General features: G+C 38.7%; 1 protein-coding gene across 3 annotated transcripts in view; it reads left to right on the top strand.

Annotated features, from left to right (window-relative positions):
- rassf5 (Ras association domain family member 5) overlaps positions 1-24,397 on the top strand; it is a 42,218-nt gene that overhangs the window by 4,634 nt on the left and 13,187 nt on the right. Inside the window, exons 1-2 of one of the 3 annotated variants that reach the window (XM_077203319.1) lie at positions 1,245-1,885; positions 15,947-16,077. In XM_077203319.1, the coding sequence (XP_077059434.1) occupies positions 1,720-1,885; positions 15,947-16,077 (297 nt within the window). In that variant the 5' untranslated portion in view covers positions 1,245-1,719. Of the gene's footprint in view, positions 1-1,244; positions 1,886-15,946; positions 16,078-23,169; positions 24,085-24,397 lie in introns of those variants that run through there. The other 2 variants (XM_077203318.1, XM_077203320.1) reach the window with 2 other exon arrangements.

The following is a 24,397-nucleotide window of genomic DNA, read 5'->3' as shown; positions in this document are numbered from 1 at the left end:
ATTTTTAATTAAAAGTTTCAGACAGATTATAATGATAGAAAGAGTAAGGTCTTCCATTTGTTGAGGTAAAGGGATGCTACTGGGAAGGTGAAATGATGATATGTAATGATTTAATTTACTTTTTGACTTTCAGAAGCTCAGCATCCACACATAAAAGTATAGAAAGGCCTGAAATATTGTTTAAACTGCTGGCATTTAGGACTAGGCTTCAACTTATTAGGAGAGAGACATGGGATCTTATATATGCATTATTATTGGCCGTCCTTTTAATTCAGCTGTCAGATAAATTAACATTCATAGCTCTTAAATCCCATTTCCATTCTTTTTTTCAGTTAAGCACAATTGGAGAACCTCTAAAAAAAGTTGAGTACTTCCAAATCAAACCCCTGGCACAAGCTTGACTGTGTGCTCAACAAGAACCTATTGAAAACTTGTTATTCATGCTGTAGATGTTTTAGTGGTTCGGTGTGCACAGAGTTAACCTTGTTGAAACACAGTTATACAGGAGAAGCTTTGTCTACTTTCTTAATGCAACATTCACCTCAAGCTACCGATGGACTGGGCCTGTTAAATCACTTCCTGTTTCAGTTCTGTGACTTCACGGTGTTCATAGGCTGGATAGGCAGCTATTCAAGCTATATTGCATGAAGGCTTTAATGGTCTGATCAGTTTAGTATCGCACAGTCAGTTTGAGTTGGAGGTTTAGAGTGGGCTGTTTCGTGCGTTTTTATGAAGATGTGTGATGGGGATGTAAGGAGCAGTTCTTACTGAAACGGAGGAGTGAGTATGCAAAAGTGTGACAGGGCTGTTGGGAGTTATATCTTCGGCTATAATTAGGCTGCCCTTGGCCACTTCTCTATACCTCTATCTCTCTCAGACTCATTCTCTCTTCTGGGGACCTGGGGTGTGGACAACAGGAAATGTGCCACCCCATCTATCATAGTCAACAACAAAATGCTAAATTGGAATATGTTCAAGGAGCCACTCATGAGGGGCAGGTGAGGTAGTTGTAGTTGAAAGAAATGGAGGAAGACGCTACTCTCATTTATTTTTATTTTCAGACACACAAGAGAAAAGGAGGAAGATGCAGAACGGAGGGCTAGTGTGTTCAGATCTTGAGTTGTCCTTCAGGACAACAGGTTTCTCAAAGCGTTGGAGTGTGCTCTCACACAGGAAGTGGCATGATGGCACAGAGTGACAGGAGAGAGGCGTAGAGGGAGGAAGGGAGAGAGATCGATCGAGAAGGAGAGAGAAGGACAGGGAGGGAGAGGAAAAGGAGAGTTGGAGGCAAGAGTGCAGTGCGGCTGTGCCTTTAAGGATTCAATGAAAAACATGCTGCAGAGAGCAGGATGAGTGGGTGCAGTCTGAGCTGGTACGAGTTCTGCACTGCGTGAGAAAAACAGGAGCACGGACGCAGAGAGAGAAGAACAGGAGAGAGAATACCAGTCAGCGGAGGGGGGGATTGTGTCAGAGGGTAGGGGTGCAGGGTGGCAGAAAGGCAGGGAGGGGGGCATTCAGTGCACAACACAAAACCGAGCGCAGCCCTGCGATGGTGGACACACAGGAGCGACTGGCGCAGGGAGCCCACACCACGACGCAACGGAGCCGCAGGCGCCCAGCCATAGCCGGGACGGCGGCCGCTCACGGACCGGCACCTGGAGCGGGACTCAGTGGTGGCACTTGGGTCATGGCCGCAACAGGCCACAGATAGCGGCGGTCATGCTGCCGGAGATGGGGACAGAGGAGGCGGTGGCCAGCGCCTGCTTTGGACAGGTCTCCAAGCGCCTGGGACGGTTCTTCCGCCGCCTGCCCAAGTCCCGCTCCTGGTCCGAGGGCCTCCGCATGCTGCGGCGCTCCAGCAGTAGTGGGACCCTCATGTTATCAGGTAACTTAAGAGATGAGAAATATGTGTAAGGAGTCTAAGATGAAATGTGATTTGGTTCAGTAAGTGAATGTGAGACTCAAACTTAATGTACTTTATCCTGTGGCTATATAGAACTGTCCAATTAGGCTTCTGTCATTGAGCTCTGCAGTGACTTTCACCTTCCGTAAATAGCCCTGTTTTGTTCTTGTTAGCACATCACGTTCTTGCTCTCCTTTCCTGCTCTCTGTATCTCTTCCTTTCCCATATCTGTCTCTTTTTTTCTTTCATGTTGTTCCCTATATGCATATCTATTGTTGTCTATTCATGTGTTGAATAGACATTGATCTGTAACTTAGCCGTTAAAAGCTTCTGTGGTTCTAGAATGTACCAGTAAACCAGGCAGACAGAGTGCAATGTAATCATGTATGGAGTCAGAATAATGCTTAGTTATCTCACTGATGTACTATAGTGACTGTTTCAATTCCAGTGGCATAGATTTACCGATCCTGGTCAGAAATTATCCTGGTCTGAGTGATTTCTATGGCAATCCTAGTTGAGTTGAGTTGAGTGTTCTGATTGGTCTGTAGGCTGTTGCTATTCTGTTGCTGGGGTTTTGGTTGATCTGGTATTTTAGGTGGGGTTCTGGGTTTCTAGTGGGTTTTTCTCTAGTGGGTTTTTCTCTATTGGGGGGGGGGGGGGGTGTGTTCTGTGACTAATCTCTAGTGTGTTCTATGTGGTTTCTAACGGGTTCAGCTGGATTTCATGTGTGTTCTAAGTGTTTTTAAGGGGTTCTGTGATCTCTAGGGTGTTCTTGGTGATCTCTGTCTTATGATTTCAGATGATCATATTATTTCTATGGTGTTAATTAGTTTTTATGAAGCGGGTGGTTTTTATAGGGTTCAGGGTGATCTATGGGGGTTCAGGGTAATATGTAGGCTGTTCTAAGTGGTTTTAAGGTGTTCTGGGTGATAGCTAGGGTGTTCTTTCTAAGTAGTTTTACGGGGTTATGGGTGATATCTATTTTATTCTTGGTGATTTTTATAGCATTACTATAGGTTTCTAGGTGATATGGGTGGTTGCATACAGGCAACCAAGTACTAAGAGTATTTTTCGATATGTTTTTGTTCCTTGATATTGCTCATGTCTCTCCTCCCTTATTTTATTTGGGTTTTTGCCAATTTTATCATCTTTGACTTTTATCAAAGTCAAAGCCAAATATGACATGTCACAAGTAGTTTTATTGAAACTGGCTATTTCGGTGAACAGTTGCAAAATCAAATGAATAAATAATAAACGGGTTTCTTCACCTGGTTCACAATTAAATGCTTTGTTCAATAACAATAAAATGTAAACATAAACAGTATACTGTATAACAACAGGAGTACCTTTTTTTAAATCAAAGCTCCATAAGGTGCACATTTAAATAAAAAAAAATTCTTAAATAAAAATAGCCTATAAAATAAAATAGGCCAATCTTTTTCTGAAAAAATATATTTTTTATGAGAAAAGTACAATATCAAACATTTCTTAGTTTGACAACTATAAATGACTTATTAAAATCAAATTACAGATTGTCTTCTCCTTTCTAACAAATCCACAGATGCAAATAACCAACGAACATTACAAAATAATAAAATATGACAAACCCTAGTATGAGCAGCATTTATATATAAAGAAAGAACAAAATAAAGTGCTCAGTTTAAGATTTTTTTTTAAACATCAGCTTGAGATAACCTTTTCCTTTTTGTTAACTCAATTTCTTATCTGAACAGTCTCAACCAGTTGCAGAAACAGACTATCAACTCAAACATTTCCCCCCTCTTTTTTTACTTTGATAAACAGTAATGCTGTCTTGAGGTAGACATTTGAAGAAAGACAAGTGTGTCCTCCTTCATTTAAAGATTTTGTGCGAGAAACACCAGCCTGTCAACGGCATCCGGCTTCAGAGATGCTCTGTGGCAGGTCACGATATTGCCACTGCAGCTGAAAACCCTTTCGGAGGGTGAACTGGTAGCTGGTACCAAGAGATACTTTTTTGCCAGTTGGCACAGAGCTGGAAAGACAACTTCATGATCCTTCCACCACTTTAGGGGATCAGTGTCACTATCCACACTTACAAGTAACTTGACAGTTCATTTTCAATAGCCCCCCTCTTGGTTGGTACAGTGGTGGTGGCGGCTGTGCGCTGCTTGAAGAAGCTTGCCAGTGTCTTAGCTTTTGGTGCTACTGCTGCTTCTTCGTCTTTTACTAACCAATTCCTCCGCACGCTCCGCAGACGTTGTTGCTTCCTCAGGGCCGGATTATCCATATGTGACACTGGGCGAGTGCCCAGGGGCACCAGCCAATGGGGGGCACCAAATCATTAAAACAAATACTATACCTTTAATATATTTTTCATATTTTATAAATGTATATGTATTCATTATATAGTTATATATTTGATACATATATATTTAATACATACATATTTATGCATTTAAAAATAAAGAAATATAATTGCGATTTGGTAAGTGCCCCCCTCCTCCCCGATCTTGGTCCATTCCACAGTGACACACTGCCGCCCAATTAGTCAATCAGACTAATTCAAAACGGACAGGCGTCAGTTAAGCGGTTGCGCTAAGAGAAAACTTAAAAAAGAAAAACAATCACGGCACATTGCCACTATTCATAATGTACCCGCAATCGCGAGCTTTTTTTATTCAGAAACCGGCGGCAGGAGCAGAAGTAATGTTAACTAGCACAGGCCCTGAAGCTAACATATGCAGCGAAGTGTTTCTCCTGGTTTCCACGTCAGCGCTGTTTGATCTGATATCTATGGTTTATAACAGAACTCTGCGCGGAATCGGAATGTTTCTCGCTGGATCTCGTAGTGATGAATGATGTTAAAATTCTGAGGCGAATTCAATTGATTTCTTATGGATCTCAACTGATTTCTTAACTGGATCGTGAGCGAGATCGGCCAGCGACTGGCAAGTTCTGGGCTTTATTTTACTGTCAGTAGTTCGGGGCGCTGCTGCTGCTCCACGGTCCTAATCATAGGCCTATATGAGTTGCGTATTTTCGTTTCACTTTCATTTTGTTTGCATTCGCTGCTAGGTAACGACTAACGATAGTCGATAGATCGCTCATTGCTCAGACGCACATAGCAGGTTGTGATTTGTCTCCGTCTCCATCCCACAGACGTCTACGCGCGCTATTCTTGTCACGGATTTATTGAATTCCCTGCAGTATTTGTGGTGAGCCTTTACTTTAGCTGTAAGTTCATGTACATCTATTGTCTTCATAGAAATACTGAATTTCAATTGTTCACACATTAAGTGTGAGGAGGGGGGCACTTAAACTGTGGTCACCCTAGGGCACAAAACTATGTTAATCCGGGCATGTGCTTCCTCCATGTTTGTTGAAGAGTGGCTGAGCGTCTGTTCCTGCCCCTCCCCCCTCGAAAGAGGAGGAGCAGTGGCGGGTGTGCGGGAAGCAGTGCAGAGAGCAATGATCACAGCGCAAATTTGAACTATATCGCGATATATGCGATATGGTCTAATTCCATATCGCATCTAAAAATATATCGATATATTTTTTATATCGATATATCGCCCAGCCCTATGTCAGGCTTATAAGTTGTAAATCTTATCTCTGATTGATTTTAAAGTAAAATAATACATCTCCCTATAACAAATCACCCAATTTGAGGCATGGCATCATTAATGTCTATTAGTTTATTAATAAATTAGGACTTTTGGAAAATGTTACATTGTGTTTGTGGAATCATATTGACCCAGTGTATCATATCATATCGATTCCCGTCTGTAATTCTCATGGATCGTTTTTGTTTATGAAGTCGAGTTAGGCATCAGTGGATGAATTTGATCTCAGTGCTGTTTTTGGCAAAATGGCATTTTGATCAGAAGCCAAGGGAGTTGAAATTGAACTTCACATTGATCTGGACCGGAATCCCTCTTTGAGTAGACGGAGACTGGGATATAGTACACCAGCCTAATGAATAAAAAGTTATCTACTTTAGTGCAAGTTAACTTCCCTTCCATTCACTTAGTATCATATTTGAATGAAAAGCAAGATATATTTATGAGGCTTCTCCTTTTTGAAAGTGTTTCAGAGAAAGTCTTCGGTGTAGATTGATGGTTTGGACGAGGTGCTAGAGTTTTCATAGCAGTGCTTTTGTATGGACATGGATAAGTAGTAACATTTTGGAAAGTGTCGGTGCAATGCCACAGACTGACTGCTTTGCTTATGGTATCACATCTGATTCTGGCTATTAAGTCACAGCATACTTCACTTTCTAAGTCATGGACAATCCAATTAGCTCTTAAGCTTTTTGGCAAATATGAGCCTTTTTAATCTCTGGTACAGAAATGTTTATGAGTTGAAGAGCGTTTAAGATGACGACTGCACTTTTCTCACCCTTTCTGCTTCATGATGACGTTAGCCATCAGCTCCCGCACACACTGACTCACTGCTGTGGATGACACATGCTGAGTGAGACAGAGATCAGCAGCAGGCGGTGTGAATTTTCATGTTATGATGTAAATACCCAACTTTTCAAGTAGGATTCAAAGTTTCATATTGAAGTTTTGAGTGTTTGAATAAGGTTAACACAAATACTTATAGACCAGACTAATGACTAAAATAATCAGTCAACTCTACAGTAATCATATAAAACTTACTTTATGCTTTAAAGATCCCCTTGTTTTTTTAATATATGTAATATTTATTATTTAATAATAAAAATATAATGTTATTTTTTATATATTTTATAATATTAAAATAACATTTTCATATTTACCTACATTTTTCATACATATACACTCACTAACTTAAACGCTCTTGTCTTAAAAATATTTTTTAACCTGCATTTTTTCATGTCAGTCTATTATTGTAGCATAACCTATTTCATATAAACCTGCTAGTGCCAGAATCAGGTGGTCTCGTTCTTTCTAACTAGACTGTTCTTGTCCAGAATAAGCTGTAATGTGAACAAGGCCAATCTATTGAGCCATTAGGTCTTCAAAAGAACATAACTATAGATGTAGATGAACTATAGATGAACTATAGATTAGAACATAACTATAGATGTGACTGAAGTTTAGAAGTACTCTTTCAAATTGACACTGAATTATTTTCTATCTCTGTGTGTGAGCTTGATTGTGAAAGCTTGGCTGTGAAATACTGATAAGACCCTAAACAAACCTGTCTTTATTCAGACTTTGTCAGCACCTGTGTTCAAAGTAAACACTGGACACACACTTCTTTATGTTATTTGTCTCCAACGAACCAGGCTTCACAATGACCTTCAATTTCAATTGACAATTTCCCACCCACAACTTGACATTCTCTGTGCAGAAGCTAGCTGTACATCTGAGGTACATCTGTGTCTGTGTCATGTGTTCAGGACCGCAGTGACCTGGCCAATGCAGCTTATTAAATCCATTAGATTGAATTTTAGTGCTCTTTCAGCATCTTTAGACTTCCAAAGGTTCAACCATGCTGCATACGACAAAACATCCTGATTTGCTCTGTCAATACTTTACACCTCAGTAGGCCTTGGTTTTCCTAAGCTAAGCATTAATGGGGTCTGGGCTATTTCTATTCATTATGTTTTAATAGGGTATACACACAGAGTGCCAGGCAGCGTTTTACTGTGGGTTAATTTCTCCCTGCATAAAAAAAAAAAAAAAATTGATCTTGTAGTATTCTAATGAGAACATTTTGATTCCGACTGAAATTCTTCAAAATCATACAGTTTTCCAGGATTAATTTGGATGTTCAATTCCAAATTTTCAGTGTGAATTTTTTGACACCATCAATATATCATTGCAAACATATAGAGAAAAGCTTTAATCCTGTAAAATTATGTTGTTTCTTGTGAAGTTGAGACTGCAGGGGAAAAAAACATTTCACATGTTCAGTCTTTTCTCCGTTTCGGGTTGATCCTGTTTTTCCAGTGGCTGCTGAACTAAATGTGGGGGTGTCTGCATGGCAAATAAAGAAACAAGGAAGCTGAGGAGGAAGGGAATGAAACAAGGAAAGAGAGAGAGAGAGATATAAAGAGGAATGTTGTAAGAATATAGAAAGGAAAGCTCTCAGGATTTGTAGTTTTTCTGGTTGTCAAATATACGTTTACATGTACATCAGCCTCTGTAAATATGATCAAAATGTCTGTAAAAAATAAATCTGCATTGTTTATCTTTTTGGTCTCTCATTCAAAAAATTAGCAAAAATCTAACCTTTCATTGAAGTAAAAGAATTGAAAGTGGTAAATCACATTACGAAATAAATGTTATTCTACAAAACACTCTAAATTTTTTTAGGAGTAAAATATCTCTGAAGTATATTCCCATTAATATTTACCTTTTTTTTTAGCACACCAGGGTGACTAGGAACATAAAATTGTCTTGCTATCAGTTTAAATATGAGAAAACACAAAGGCCAAATTCCCTTAATCATCCATCACAATGAGTAAAACCAAAGAATATAGTTCTGATGTGCATCAAAAGATCGTAAGATAACTGAAAATCCCCATTTTGACCATCAGGGCAATAATTAAGAAGTTCCAATCAACTAAAGATATTACGAATTTGCCAGGAAGGGGACGTGTGTCTATATTGTCTTAATGCACGGTAAGGAGGAAAGTTTGAGCGGCCAAAGACTCTCCAAGGATCACAATTTGAGAATTGCAGAGATTACTTGAGTCTTGGGGGTCAGAAAGCCTAAAAAAATATATCAAACAACCCCTACATCACCACATGTTGTTTGCGACACATGTTGTTCGCTCCTCCAAAAACAAACTCCAGCATATTCAGTTGTCAGACATGACTGAAACTTCAAAAGGGTCTGGATGCCTATGTTTAAATATATTGCTGGATCTGTTGTGTGCCTATTTTTTAGATGCATGGCATTATGGGTTCTAGCAAATACCAACAGATAAAAAATCAAAACCTGACAGCCTGTGCTAGAAATCTTATAATGGGCCGTGGCTGGATCTTCCATCAGGTGAGTCTACAGAAAGATTCTTTACTTCAGCACATTTGTTGCTGTTTGAATGAACCAGTGTGTGTGTTGAACCAGTGTGTGTGTTGAACTGCTGTGTGTCCGTGTCTGTTTATCTGAGTTTTTGTGCCTGTTTCTAATTTAGAAACATTATTTTGGACTTAAATTACAGGGTTCAGTCAGAAAAGTTCCACTGGGACCAGGTTTTTGGAATATGATTCAGGATGATCCATGTAGTGTGAAAGAAATGGACCAATGAAACTTCATTTTTGTTTTGAATCGCAACCTTGAATCATGGGAAAAGATGCACTGCAAGGCTATAGGGTCAGGTTCTCTGACTTGGCTGAGAGAGAGAGAGAAATGGCAGAAAATGCTGCTGACTGATGCAGAATCAGAGAAACAGAGAACAACGCTGGGTGAAAGGGGTGGTACAGTAGCTGGGTGGCATGTGAGCAGTGGCTCTGAGAAGAAACTGTGACTCCTTAGGTGGAAAAATGCTGATGAATGGTAAAGGAGAGGGAGGGCAGAAATGTCAGAGGGAAGTAGGAGGCGAGAAGGCTCGTGAGGGACAAAAAGGCATCACTGTTCTCGTTCCTTCTATAAACTCCCCTTACATTCCAGCAAACGGAGGGGAGTTCAGCACACTTTTCCAGCTTAATAACCAAATGGTTTCTACTGATCAGCAGACATGAAAAACTCCAAGAGGAAGTGGCCATGTTCAAATGGGAAGTGATGTTTTAAAGGGACAGGCCCAGAGATGCGTATTTGACCTCTCGTACTGAGGAAATTCCACACATAGCCGAATAAACATTGTGTTTAATGTGACAAGGACAAGAGTTTGACCTCTTCTGTCAAAAGCACTCCTGTTTTATAGCAGCACTGCAGCATTTTCAGGTTATGTAAACTGCACTGGTAATGCTCTATCAATAGGGTTTCGCTAGCAATGACCCCAAAATTACTCAAGAACATGAGTGTGACCGCGCTGTTCAGAAGGTTAAACAAATATTCTGGGGTCACGGTTTCATGTGCCTCTGGAATGGAGTGTTTATTAGACTTTTCTCCACATGAGTGAAGTTGACCAATAACTATTTTCTCAACATTAAGATTTTAGGTATAAATATACTTGTAAGACAAAATAATGTTTTGTACAGCATATATTACATGTTGTACATCCTTTATGTTCTTATGCCTAGCTTTTTTTTCCCTAAATATTTATTTGAATAGTCCTGCAATGTATCATGGATGCAAGTACATATGATCCAGACCCTCTGTGCTTCAGTTTAGCAGTTTTTATTTACAATTTATCTTATATTTACGTAGCTTAAAATTGTCACATTTTTAAATAATGACATCCTTTCTTCTTAAAAGAAAAACATAGCACATTGTTCCTATCTTAACAAGGATGTTTTAATTGAAAATATTTAATTATCATCATGGTACATTTCTCTTCCTGTGTCCGTTATCATGGATGAAATAAAAAAAAAACTTTAACGAACATCAAAGCGAATTTATGTCATTTTTTTCACCGCTATGGGTCGCTAGCCTCTTACAATAAGGCGTAGGTTGATGACACAGTGAATAAGCGGAATCACGGAACATGTCATGCCGATGGATCTAATAATGTTTATGGATGAGTGAATACGTTCATGTTTTTTAACATGACTGTGGTATGAAGCAGGGCGCGATTGCTAATGAGAGACAGATATCAGCGTCACGGCAGGATATAAAGGAATGAGGACATTTAATTCTACCGAACTACCTGCAAGTGCTGAATTTCTACTCGTATGGGTCAGTTTATTAGACGAATTAAACTTGTGAGGTTACGCAGTGCTGTTTCACTTGGTCTGCACTATCACACTAAACTGCATTTTAGTGTGTTGAAAGTTATAATGTTATTCTATGTGTTAGTTTGTTGGCTGTATGAGACTAGCAGTAATATAGATCAACATTAGATTTCATCATGTTGACCTATATAATATTGATTCGTTTTATGTACATTTGCTCACCTGTCTAATAAAGTACATGTAAGAGCGGCGTCCCTGTCAAGTCGTGACTCGTGAAGCTCTGTCAAGTCGAAGTTTGTCTCCTTTTTTCCCAAAGTCTGCTTGCCATAGTCACTAATGTTTGAACGAAACAACAACAGCGTGGGCGTGCCGCTAGACGTAACGCAGTTGTCCACGTCTGTTGCCATGGGTTACTATGGCGGTACAAGCTGAAACCAGGGATAACTTGGATATTACTTCATTGACAGGCGACAATTTATAAGGGACGGGCACTACAGTATTTAAAATTGTGAATTTCTCTGGATTTACAAATTCTTTTTGTATAGATTTAGTATAATTCCAATTGTTTTCAATGGGAGCGCCACGTTTTTTTTAAATGCCATGAGCGTAACGAGGCGCTGAGCGTGTGTTCAACGCTCAAGCGCTGAGCGCCCGGCGTTTTTTACTGGTCGCCGAGATTTGAAAAATGTTCAACTTTGGGTAAAACGCTGCGCTCATCACTCACTTTTTTCACAGCCGTCCAAACACAGTGGAGGAGGGGCGGGACAAATATCACCGACCAACTGTCACAACATTCTTTCTGTAGGCTACAACGACGTCAATCAGCAGAGCTAACCGGACAAAATCGATGAAAAATAAATTTGTAGTATGAAACAAATTATCTGCGAAATCAGTTACAAGTAAACTGTGCTGCGGATATACTGTATCATAGCAACGAATCGTCTCAACTGAAAAAACGCAGCGCTGCCAAAACGCTCTCAAGCGCCCACAGCTAGGTGTTTTCAGCAGAGTGTCTAGCGTTTTCAGCTGGCTAAAAACGCTTTGGTGGACACACGACCTTAGGATACTGTAAGCTCACAATTAAAAGAAATATATAACACTGTGCAAGTGGTATTTGGATATTTTGATACAAAATTCTTACATATTGTACCTTTAATATGAGGTCATAGCAACTGCAAAAAAATGAGAAAACGGCATTCAAAAGTGTGGAGAAACTAAGAACGAAATGAATACTCCTGTTCATCAATAGCATTTAAAGTACAATAAAACAGTAATATCTAATATAAATTATTTTTTTAAATATTGTTATGCAGGACAGCACTGAAACTGCTTGGAATGTGAATCTATGGAACATGGAGATATGTTGTTTCATTTATTGCTTGTTACCTTCCTTCAGTTTTTCTCATAATATGGTCTTCTTTGGGTACACATTAAACATTAAATCTGGAAATGTGGGCTTTTGATAGATTTTTTTTAAGGAGTGATTTTAAATTACAGACAGATGGGGGTACCTGCCAGCCATATTCTGTCTGGTCCATCGTGGGTGAATCATGCATATTGTATTATCCTCCACACTGAGGGCACTTCCAAAGACACGTTAAATCTCAGCTGATCTTCTGTACTACTGTCTGTATCCCCAGAAGCTGACGGTCAGTAATAAGCCCTTGGCGGCGCATTCCTCAGATTAATCCGGGTTATGGGGTCTAGACCCCACTGCAGTAAAGACATGTGATGATGGGGGGGCTGGGGGTTATGCACAGTTTAAAAGATAAAGACTTCGGTTCTAGGATCGTCCCGTTGCACTAATTAGGCTACATTACATGTCATTTAAAGAGTTTCAAAGAAGATTTGGGTGTTGTAAACCTCCAATCTTGTTTTTTCCCATTTAGATTTGGTTGGAATAAACTATATGAAGTGAAACCCATCAGTTCTTTGCCTTCTATGTTGTTATTTCTTTCTGATTAACACTCATTAATACCTTTAGTTTAACTTTTTGACCCATATTTGTATTAGTCATTCTATATAAAACATGCCTTTCCAGTTTGATATGAGTGATTTTAACAAATTTAAAAAAATAGAATTGTACCATCTCAAGCTAAATTAGTAAAGGTTAGCATATGTTAGGACATCATTGCACCTTTAGAAACAGGGATGATGGTAACAGGGTTGAAAATGGTTCTGATTCATTTGGCATAAAAAGCCGTGAAACTACAAGATGCTTTTTATAAGAGAGGTTATCAGTTGTTTAATGTTTATTGTACAAATGGTAAGAAGGTTGAAAACATTAATAAGCGATAAAAGAGGAGACTTTAACTCGTCCTTGAAGTGTTGTCTTGCTGAAAGAATGATAATGCGATTATGACATTTTTAAAATGTGCTAGTTTCTTAAAAGTTGAAAAAGTGATGCTAACAGGGTTGACGCAGAACTTCGTTTAAATAATACATTAATGACAAAATGATAGTTTTTATATTTAAATATTTTTAGTCAGTATATTGATATTATACATTTATATTATACTATATATTATAACTTTTTATATATTTTTTCTATTTTAAAGAAAAAAGTGAAGAAATTTAAGAAAAACAAAGCCCATGTTAATGTGATTTTTTTCTTTTAATAATGCATTAACTAAAATCTAAAACATAATTCATGATTTAAAAATGTTTAATGACAACATTTTATGAATTCTATATATATTTTAATCAGTTTTAAGCTTAAAAATGTAAGGAAAAAAACATTTGAAATAAAATACATTTTCTGATTTTTGTGTAAAAGTTTTCATCCTTTCTTGAAGTAATGTTTTGCTATATGAGAGAGAGAGAGAGAGAGAGAGAGAGAGAGACAGATGGCACCCGTTTTGTAGGATGACCTGTTATCACCTGACTGCCGCTGCACGTGTCAGATTTTTCATGTTTTCTGCATAAAGTTATCAGGGTGTTGCATTAAATCGCTCTGTTGATATCAGCCTGAGGTTGAAGGTGAGAGTCAGTATCGGAAGGAAGCCTCACCTCCTCCCATAATGCATTTCCTGACCCTTAGTCAGTCGTTCTGTTTGGTTTGGACACTCTTTCTCATAGTCCCGCTCAACACTCCCCTGAAGATTTATATATTTTGCCAGCGTTGCGTTGACAAACCATCGAAAACGTGACATCCATTTTCCATGTGTGTTATCAGTGTTGTGTTGGGACTCTTAGCATGCCCAAACTCCTTTCACAGTGATCCGCACCTCCCTGCTCTTCCACAGTGACAGAAGCAATGTGTTTGGCACTGATAATACATCCCATGATAATCAATCAGCATTCGCTGTTGACATCTATCACTCCCACCGTGATAATGCTTGTGTGTAGAGACAGATACCTCAGTCACCGTTGTTACCATTTGATTTTGTTGTTAAAACAAGACAAAAACCTTAGAACATTTATAAAAAATAAATGTTGGCACTGCAGCCTCACTGCAAGTCATGTAAAATCATGCTCAGCCTGTGCTGAAGAATATCCAGTGGCGCAGAGTGTTGTTTCCTTGGTTACTGTGTGACCGTGAGCAGTGAATATAGATGTTCGGAGGGCTTTTTAGCTGCTGAATTTACTCGCTGCACTTTTCTGAGCTTATTTTATTCTCTCTGTTATGATGCTAATGTGATTTTAGGATGACGAGGGCACCAGTGTTTTCTAAGATGTGCTGCCTACTTTCCAAAGCAAATATGTGAAAAGGGGCCCTGGATGGGCAATTTAAAAAATGACGGGGAAAAAAATGAACTATGTGTCAATTAAATGTTTCTTGGCAGGAATTAAACAGCATCTGTCTTTTCCAGCCCTTTAATAACCTTGTTTCACTGGCCTCCGTTAAGCTGTGATGACGTTACACTTTGGCGCCATCTAGGGATTGAGCCTTTTCTCTCTGTTAGCATAAAGCCTGATTGTAACAAAACAGAATGGACCCTTTTTTAACTGTAACTTTTTTTTAAAATGCATGTACATGTATTACACTATACTTTGTATTGTATTATATTACCTTTGCAAGAATCATGAATCGAAATTGAATCAAAATTCAAGAAACGCTCTTGTGATGGTGTTTCTAATACAATGGCTGTCCAACTGATGGTAAAAATGACATCTTTCTCTCTTCTGACTGCTTTTTATCAATCGCTCTCTATTTTTTCTCCTCTTTTGAAAGTTGTGAAAACACTATTGTGGAGTTTTTCTTTTGCTATTTGAGCAAATTGGAACACAAAAATATATTTAATGTCTCTTATAAACCACTACAGAAGTTTAGCCAACTATGACGACTTCTGCTTCTAAGAAACCCGGAAATGTGAAAAAGGTCAATTGTGTTTTGTTACAATCAGGCTTTAAATGGTAACACTTTTTAAAATTATATATTTTTTAGTATTTTTTATTCATTATAACAATTATATATATATATATATATATATATATATATATATATATATATATATATATTTGTGTTAATATTATAATATTTTATTAATGATAATAATTTTAATACATTTAATGTAATAAATTAAAAAATATTTAATACATTTAATTTTAATTATAATAATTTTTAATCATATTTTTATCATTGAAATATATATTTATATATATGTATATGTATAATTTTTAAATATATTTTACATTATAAGAATTTTAAATTTTGATTGTGCAGTGCAGTGACAAACAGTGCAGTGTTTTATATCAGACATCCACTAGATGGCGCCACACATTACGTCTATCGCAAAAAGCAAAACGGATATCACTGTAATAAAGGTTACAGCAGCTATATCATTTAATAAAAATACACAAGGTCTTCTGATTTCTATAAACATGTATCTTGGGGTCAAATCAGTTGAGCTTGAATGAATAGGGCACTGTTTAACCGAGCTGTGATAAAATCACATGAATGAAATCCTCCACATAGGCTAATTCATGTTTATGTGTAGCCTAGTATTCACCAGACAGTCTGTCTAATGTAAAAGAGACACTGTCATTGCAGAGCAGCTTAAATCCTCCGTATTTAGTTTGTGTAATGTATATAACTGAGACGCATGCAGATTGTCAGTTGATCATCTCCAGCTCCCGCCTAGTTTTTCTCAAGACTTTTAGCGCAGACACAGACATTTACAGTGAATAAAACACAAGGCCCAATCCTCCTCCCTCCTTTTCAAACCTTATCTCTTTAAGGAGCTATGAAAGAGTGTTGGCAGTCCTCACTGGCTCTCTGAACTGGGCTGTTTGTCTGTGTGCTTCATGGCTGTTAGTGACTGTGGATGTCCTGTTCCTCTCTGGCCCCCAGACTGCAGCTACACATGTCATTTGGAGTGTCAGGGGCTTGTTCAGCTGGACTGCAACCAACTAGACCAGCGGACAGAGGACGTGTCTTCTCCCACTTCACAGAGGCGCAGCGCCAAAGACCCTCAGGAGACGGTAAGTTCCCTCACTCAGCCATTCTTTTTTCATGCACACTAAAAGAGGGAGCTCCTCATTATAGAAAAACACAAGGTGACAAAAACAGATAGAGAATGTGCATCCCATAAGCCGGTAATTGTTCTGGTAGAGCAAAAATGGTTCACAGGCCTTTTTAATAGGGTCACGGATAGAATATTATCACACATAGTTAGGAAAGCAAAATTGACTTAACAGCTTCCAAATATCTTTTATTGTTAATGTCAAAGGCTGTGTATTCAAATACATATTTTAGCTTTATATTTTATATACTTGACATTATACGTATTTCATTATGACTTTATTTCTCATAATTGCAACCTTATATTTAATAATGTAACTTCATATCTCATTTATTTCTCGCAAATGTGACTTATGGCATTTGCACATCTTACGCATGATATCTCACAATGTGATTTTATATCTCATAATTGCGACTTTTCTCTTAAAATTATATCTCTCAATATGACAATAGCTCATAATTGTGACTTTATTTTTTGTAACTGCGACTTTATATTTCACAATGTGACTTTTTGTCTCATAATTGTGACTTTGTTTCCCATTATTGTGAATTTATACAATGTGACTTTATTTCTTATTTTAAACTTTATCTCATATTTACATTATTTTTTATACTGTAGCAGAAACAGACTTCTCATAGTAATGGTCTTATATAACAGTAAAGTTATGGTACTTTGGCATATACCATGTTACAAAATTATACAATATTCCATGCTAAATTTACTACGCCTCTTCAAAGAATTTGCTACATGTCAAAAAAAATGGTAGCGCCATGGTAGATGATACCAATACATAAATATATATTTATGGTATTTGACTCCAAAATATATCGGAATATGGTAATATATTGATACTTTTGTAGCACTTTTGTGATGGATGAAACTTTTTGTATGTGAAGCATGCAGACAGCTTTCCAAATTCAGGAAGAGAGCATACAATTATGCAGCAAGATGCGAGGGATGAAGCGGAAACTGAATCTGAAATCCTCCCTGGGATGCTTTGCTGGGACACATTAGCACATGCTTAACTGCCTCTCTAATGCTTGGCTGTGTTTTACACTGGCAGTGAGTTTAGTCCCAGGTACATAGGAAGTGACAGCACAGTTGGGACTGAGGAAGAGCAGTAGGGGTCTGCCTGGGGCACACTGTCCTCAGAAACACATATACACAAAGGCTTACACTTACCCTTTGCCCAAGTTTCTAGGTGAGCCTGACCGAAACGCTATAACCTAGAGCACAATCAGGCATATTGAATTTTGAAGACCTATTTCTCCACAGAGTGTTTATTTGGTCAGAACAGTCATTACTGAAAAAAGCTTTTCCGTCCCTTGTAGTGTTAGTGTATCCATCATGTTTACGAGACCCCTCCTGTCTGTTCCTATCTCCTCTAAATCAGGAAAAGAGCAAACCCAGCTGGCCTGTGCCGTCAGAGAAATTGAGAGCTGTTGAATGGTGAGCTGTCAGCAGAGGGCATTATGGTTATTTTTCAACGGAAATGAATTTCACATTAGTTGTCTCCTCAAACAGTGGAGGGTTTCGGTTTTATGAACTACAGATTGTATCACTGATTTGACGCAGCTTCATAGAATAAGAGATAAGGTTGGATATGGACAAAAACCATTTATAATAGTCTGTTATTTCAAACTTAACCACCTGGGGCAGATATATTATGCAGAATGATTGGATGATGTATTGTGATTTACATGTAAAAGCCTCCATTACAAATTATAAATGAGTATCTTTTGCAATAAAACACATGAGACACATCTTAAACAAGGAAGTTATTTTGTACATATAAAAGCCTTTGTTGGTCCATATGTCTGTCACACTGGCATCCATTGTGTAGTTGTCTTTACTGTCATTCAAACACCCCAGATGGACATACCATTCAGCAGGCATTAGACATAGACAGGAAATGCAGATAGCCCATAAAAACAGCCTCACAACTTAATTACAGTCAAACCAGCTAGACACCCCTCACAGACTTCATGGATTATACAGCCAGAAGCATTTATTTGAACAAGCCTCCTTCACAGCCACACCAGCGCCAGGGGACCGGGGGGAGGACCATTGACCTTATGTAGATGAATCACAGAGATATGAGGGAGTCTGTGTTTGTGTGTCTGTATGTGTGAATCTCAAGGACATTTGCTAAGAAAACTCTTGGGCTTGGCAAGCACTTTTGTTGTTACATTGCCATTTTCTGCACATTTATAATATAGAGTACACACATCTTTGAGTGTAATTTTCCTCTGGATGTAGATTCATATATACAGTATTAGTTATGGAAGGAGATATTATTATTCAGTGGGGTGAATCACACTCCACTCTTAATCAAAAAACTCTAGAATATTCTACACACACTTTGACATATTTCACACTTCCCCTGTTATCCGTATTGCACAAACCTTAAACTGCTTTTTCTCTGTATCTTTCTGTCTTATTTTCTTTGTTTCATGAGATTACAAAATGTTCTTCATGCACATTACCCTAATATCCCTCATTCTGTTATCATGCAGGCACAGTGCACTGGCCCTCATGTCCCCTGTGGCCTAGCGCTAACTCACAGTTAGCCTTGGAATATCTTTCCATTTTTGTAGCCTCACTGCTTCTCAGTAACATTAAGTGCTCCATCCTAAGGTCTTGTTCAGTTTTAGCATAAAAATATAGCTGATTTGATATGAAACCCCCTAAAGGTCTCAATTTGGGAAGCCTCTGTGCAGCATCAGGCACAAACAAGAATACATTTGCAAGTTCAGAGATGCTGTTTTTTATTTTCTTGACATTTATTGGCTGTGAAAGTGCTGTAAACCATGTGCTGATGGTTTGTTTCCCCAGCTGCTGGAGGTATCATCGGCTTTGACTCTTGTATAGTAGTGCAGATAGGCGGTTGTCATGTCTCATACACTTCCTTTTCCTGTCCTCGGGTGTGTACACACGCTCAGACACACACACAGCAAACACACTCTTTATGTGTCGCATGCACTGCGGCCCCCTCAAACCACCATAGCAGCTGGGGATATCAAGTTCAGTTCAGTAGAAAAAGTATGTCTATCTATTTGCATGTGCCATTTTCAGATTTTTTTATTTATCTGGTCTGTCATCTCACCGTAGCATTTCCTGTGGAGTAACTTGCATGGAAGCTGCAATGTGCATGTTTTTGCAGTTTTTCAGTGTCCTCAAAAATGAAATGTCATGATGTGGAATGCTGTACTTGACTTTCTGAGCTTTAGAGAGCTGTAGTGAAGCGCATTTGAACATTGATCTGCATGGGATTTTCTCTGTGCATTTTTGTACTGAAGGATTCCAAAAAAAGAATCTATGTAATAATGTCTTCCGGCTCTGTGGTAGGCTACTATAAGACAACCTGAAGAACTCAGGAAGTGAGAGGCTGTTCTTAAAGATGAGCTGTTTGTATTCCACATGAAACAGCATCCGGGTTGATTTCACTTCAGTTATGTGTTGTGTTTTAGAGTGAAACAGAGTTAACAAAATAGGATGCACATTTTTGTCATGTTAAAGGGATAGTTAACCTTAAAATAAAATGAATGCTGCATCCCAAAACGCATACTGTCTTGTTCAATCTATCTATCTGTAAGGCCTTCATACATATTGGTTATGTTTATAATAAATACAGGAAGTGATATGCTAGATATAACCACTACATTTACTCACCTCCAATGCAGTTACTTCAATCCTTTCAGCCTCTATGTTCACAGATCTGTGGGTCTGAAACGATAGATTCATTACGTTCTGAAAACAGTAAAGAATGATGACGGCTTAAAAATATACCATTGTTTCAAACAGAGCCAAGGCTGTTTCTACAATTTGCTCATCACCAAGTTTGGAAATCAGAGACCATCATCTGCATTATTTAACTAAGTACAAGAGGGAGGGAGAGAGGTGTTATAGCAGGATCAGAAACATATCATATGGAGCATCCTAACGGCACTTAACACCACTGTGAAACAAGAGATGAGTCCAGTGTCATGATCTGTCCAAGCCTCCAGTTACTCCTCACAGAATGTGTCGCCAGCACAATACCAGAGCGATTACAGAAAGGAGAGTTTAGGACCAAAAAATCTAGGGAGAATACAAAGCCTTCTGCTTCCCTGTAGAGAAAAATGCCTGTGTTACGGATTGTTTAAGATATATTATCATTGTCAGGCACATTGATTATCCACATTGCGTCCAGCTCTCTATACACACTTGAATGGCCCTCTTCACTCGACTCTTCATTCAGCAGTAAGACAACTTTACAGCCTGTATTCGACAAGATTAAATGACGATTTCCATTCGCATTTCTAGCAGGAGGTACCATGCTCCATTCCGGACCCCTCACAGTTTCAGCGTGGCACTTTTAGTCTGGGTGATTTTACTTTGATTTTGCACACCCCATCCATCCATCCATCCACAGTATTGATTATGTTTTTCTGGGCAAGTGCATAAACCCCCCTTGCAATCTTTTTTGAGAGAAACGATCGAGTACTAGCAAGAATTAATTGGGGTGTATTGACAGTAGCCAAAAGAGGACCTTTCTTCTTCCCAGGGGGTTTAGATATCGAATGTGTTCAGGCCCTCTGTCTTTCCTTGTGATCCAGCTCATTGATTATGATAATGTCACCAAAGGACACCACTTCAGGTAATTTGTCATAAGCTGCTATGTGATGATGTTTTTATGTCCATAGAGTTTATGGATATGGACTCAATATATAGTGCAGGACATGAGATGCATCTGCTGCCGTGAAAGAAGATGGCAGAAATATGGTTCTGTATAGTGTTCAATGAGAATCTAATAAAGCTGACTAGGGGAAACCAAAGTAGCTTTCAACCTCCCTTCATTTATAGTGGCAAACACTTTCTTCTTGTCTTTTATCTCCCTTTGTGAGGAATCGTCTCCCTGCTGGAGAAACCGAGCTAAGGAAAGTAGCAGTGAAAAAGAGGTGATGAATGATCTCATTTCATGCTGACATATTGCCAGTGTTGTACCATAGCAACATTGTGTTGAATGGCATTGCATTTAGTCACATAATGAAAACATAATGTTTTGATGCATTTCTTTCACAAGAGAAGATATTTTGAATAACGTTGGGGTCCAAACAGCATTCGACCGCATTGACATTAATTTTATGGACAAAACAACATCGAAACATTTTTCAAAATATCTGTTCTTGTGTTCCACAGAAGAAAGAAAGTCTTAAAAGTTTGGAATTACACAAATGACATAATTTAGGCTTTTAGTGAGCTGTTCAGTTAAGGAAGACCTGTATAATAAGTCTGGTTTTGGGTTCACCTGACTCAGATCAGACACCTTTCTTACATGAGATGCATTAAAACAAGTATAAATGTAGTTGGCCATGTTTTAAAAGAGATTCATTTAAAAACCCAACTTTTCAAAGAGGCTTTTACCAGGCAGAATGTTGCTGCTAAAAAAAAAATAGAGTTAAATTAGTCAACCTAGTTGGTTGTTTGACAACTCCATTGTCACATTCCATTGATTAGTTGACTATTGTGACATATCCCTGGTAAGCTGATGTATTGTGACATATCCCTGGTAAGCTGATGTATATGACAGTGATTTCATATCCTTCTTATTTTGTACTCACATTTAACATATTCTGGTGGTGCAGCTGGACTTAGTGTCTAATGCCCTCAAGGTCAGTGTCAAAGGTTAAGACCAAAATCCCTGATGGGCGCAAGGAGAGATCAGATAGCTGTAATTGTGACCCCCAGTGGAACATGTGTACATTTTTTGTTGTGACACTCTTCTAAGGATCTCTGTTGGACTGGAGCCTGTGTTTGTGGTTTCATCTTTAATTTGTGTCCATTCTTTTTGCTTTAGATTTATTCTAGTTTTATTATTTTCCTGTCCTTTAGGAAAACATCTATTAACATTTGTTTAAAAGAAGAGGCTCTGTTCTTTCTTTGTTTACGTATTCATACAACAAAATATTCTGGGGGGCCATGAAAGATTTGTGAATATGATTTTTTCTTTTTTAAAGGCTGGCACTGGCTGACAACTCAAAATAATACTCTGGCGAGGAAATAGTTAAAGGTTCCTGGTAAAAAGCTCTGCTCTCTCAGTATAATTCTGTTAGTGGTAGATGCTTCATGCAGTAGAAAGGCAGTGGTACATTAAAATGTGATGAATTATTTATAGAGTGTGCAACAGTAATGATGAACAGTTAAGGACTTTGAATTCTACCTGTGGCTTTTGGAGGCTTTCTGGAACACTTACATTAACATTTTATTCATGTAAAAGTCCCTTTTATTCAAAGCATCTAATAAGGAACATGACAAGTGATTTATCATTAGAACTAACAGTTTACACAATACAAAAGCGAATTTTATATATGCTATACTAGTTACAGAAATGAAAGATAGAAGCTAAAGCAGAAATAAAATTCAGGAATAAAGAGACTTGATTCTGCATTTAGATATTTTTCAAATATATAAAGTTAAATCAATATTTAATGTTTATGTATTTATTCATAAATACCAGATATGTATTATTTATTTGGAATACTTGATTCTTATTGGTCATCCTGCTATAATGAGGGTTTAACTGTAGAATTGACCGTTTAATTGGCAACCAGTCTAGTTTCATGTTTCTTATATTACTGAGATAAGTAATACCCCCCCCCCCCCCAAATTATCAATTAATGTAAACTCAAACAAGTAAATAGATGGACATCATTTATTGATTCAAGTAGCCATGTAATAAGTGAGCTAATATGCAGTCAGTCACCAGTTATCGCAAAATAAACCACCCAATCACCTTTATTTTGCACCAATGACCCGCTCATTATACGTTGTTCATTACTTTTTCCAAATAGAAGGAAATATTAAGATTATTTTTAGTCCTGCCTGTATTAACGTCATTTAACAATAGTCTGGATTTATGCTGCCAGGAGCATTTTGCATATCAGGTACTATGTAAAATAACCTCTAAAAGCCCACATGCAGAGAGCTAACTCTTTCTTCCTCTCCCTCCTTCTTTTTCTCTTCCGGTTTATTTTTCTCTTTCTTTCATTCTTTCTCTCTCTTTCTCTTCATTGGCAAATGAGCCGAGCAAAGAGCAGTTGCATGCAGGAAGAGCGATTGTGGAGGAGGGAGGGGAAAAAGGAGGGTGTTTGTGTAAGCTTGTAGGCAGATAACAGACTCCAGCCACAGATGGTAGAGCGAGTGAGAAGGAGAGAGAGAGAGAGCGTGCGCGTCGGTGTGAGAGAAGGAGGAAGGGAGGGAGGTGCAGTACGTCAGTTCGCAGCTCACTCAGTCAGTGTGAGGCAGGTTGATTTTCTGCCGTGTTTCTAGCAGCTGTCGCAGCCTCACTGTGGACCGGAGACTTCTGCATCCACCTCAACCGGCTGAAGAAATATTCAACACAATGTCCGTGCAACATTCTTACATCTTAAGTTCTCGAGAGCCTGTTTACAGCAAGACTGTGTGACTATATGTGAGTTAGTGGATGCCAATACAAGCAATTTGTGTGCAGTGACATGCTTTCCTCCACCCTGGGCTAATTTTCTCATCTCAACCGCTTGTCGTGGGTTTAAAGCACCAAGCTGTCAGCTGAAAAGAGCAGGAGAAGCTACTTCTGTACAACTGCCTGTTTGTGACCTGTGGAAACAGGAACTGGGCAACAGATACCGGCCGCAACGTTCGTTGAGCGTCAGCCTGCAAGTTTCAGCTCTCGTTTCCGGTGACACGTGGAGATCTGGCCCTTCACCTGAACCTGTGGTCCCCTGCTCCCAGCCCATCCTCCCCTTCCCAACCCTGGAGCCTGGAATGGTGTGTTCGGCCCCCCGGAGACCCGTGTAGGGAGTCCCCCAAACTGGATCCATCCCCGCAAATGACTGGCAGCAATAGCATGAGCAGTGGGTACTGCAGCGAGGAGAGTGATGACTTCACCTTCTTCACCGCCAAGACCTCCTTCTTCAGGCAGCCACAGGCAAAGCAAGTAGCCAAGGTAGTGTGTGAACATGAGGCTAATTGTGAATATTGAGTGAGCGTATTTGAACCTAATACAAAAAAAAGTTTTGCGTGGAAGCGTGTACACGGAAGTGAATGCATCTTTCTTGATGTTTCTCACTCGATGGACTGTTGAATTGTAAGGAATGTGTTTCAGATGCATTCAAAAACAGGTTTATGATCTGATATGTTTTGAGTGACAACATACCCTGTCTTTTTTGGGTTTTCTCGCATTTTGTTCAGCACTGTTGAGATTTTTAAAGTTAAATAAGGCTGTAGAATAAGATTTTCCTATGGAAACATTGTCGGTA

The sequence above is a fragment of the Siphateles boraxobius genome, unplaced genomic scaffold (genome assembly GCF_051911475.1).
Source record: "Siphateles boraxobius isolate OS27281-9 unplaced genomic scaffold, OSU_SipBor_1 5, whole genome shotgun sequence".
In the NCBI taxonomy this organism is placed as follows: Eukaryota; Metazoa; Chordata; class Actinopteri; order Cypriniformes; family Leuciscidae; genus Siphateles; species Siphateles boraxobius.
Note: the sequence above shows the minus strand (reverse complement) of the source record. Positions and strands in the feature narration are given on the sequence as shown.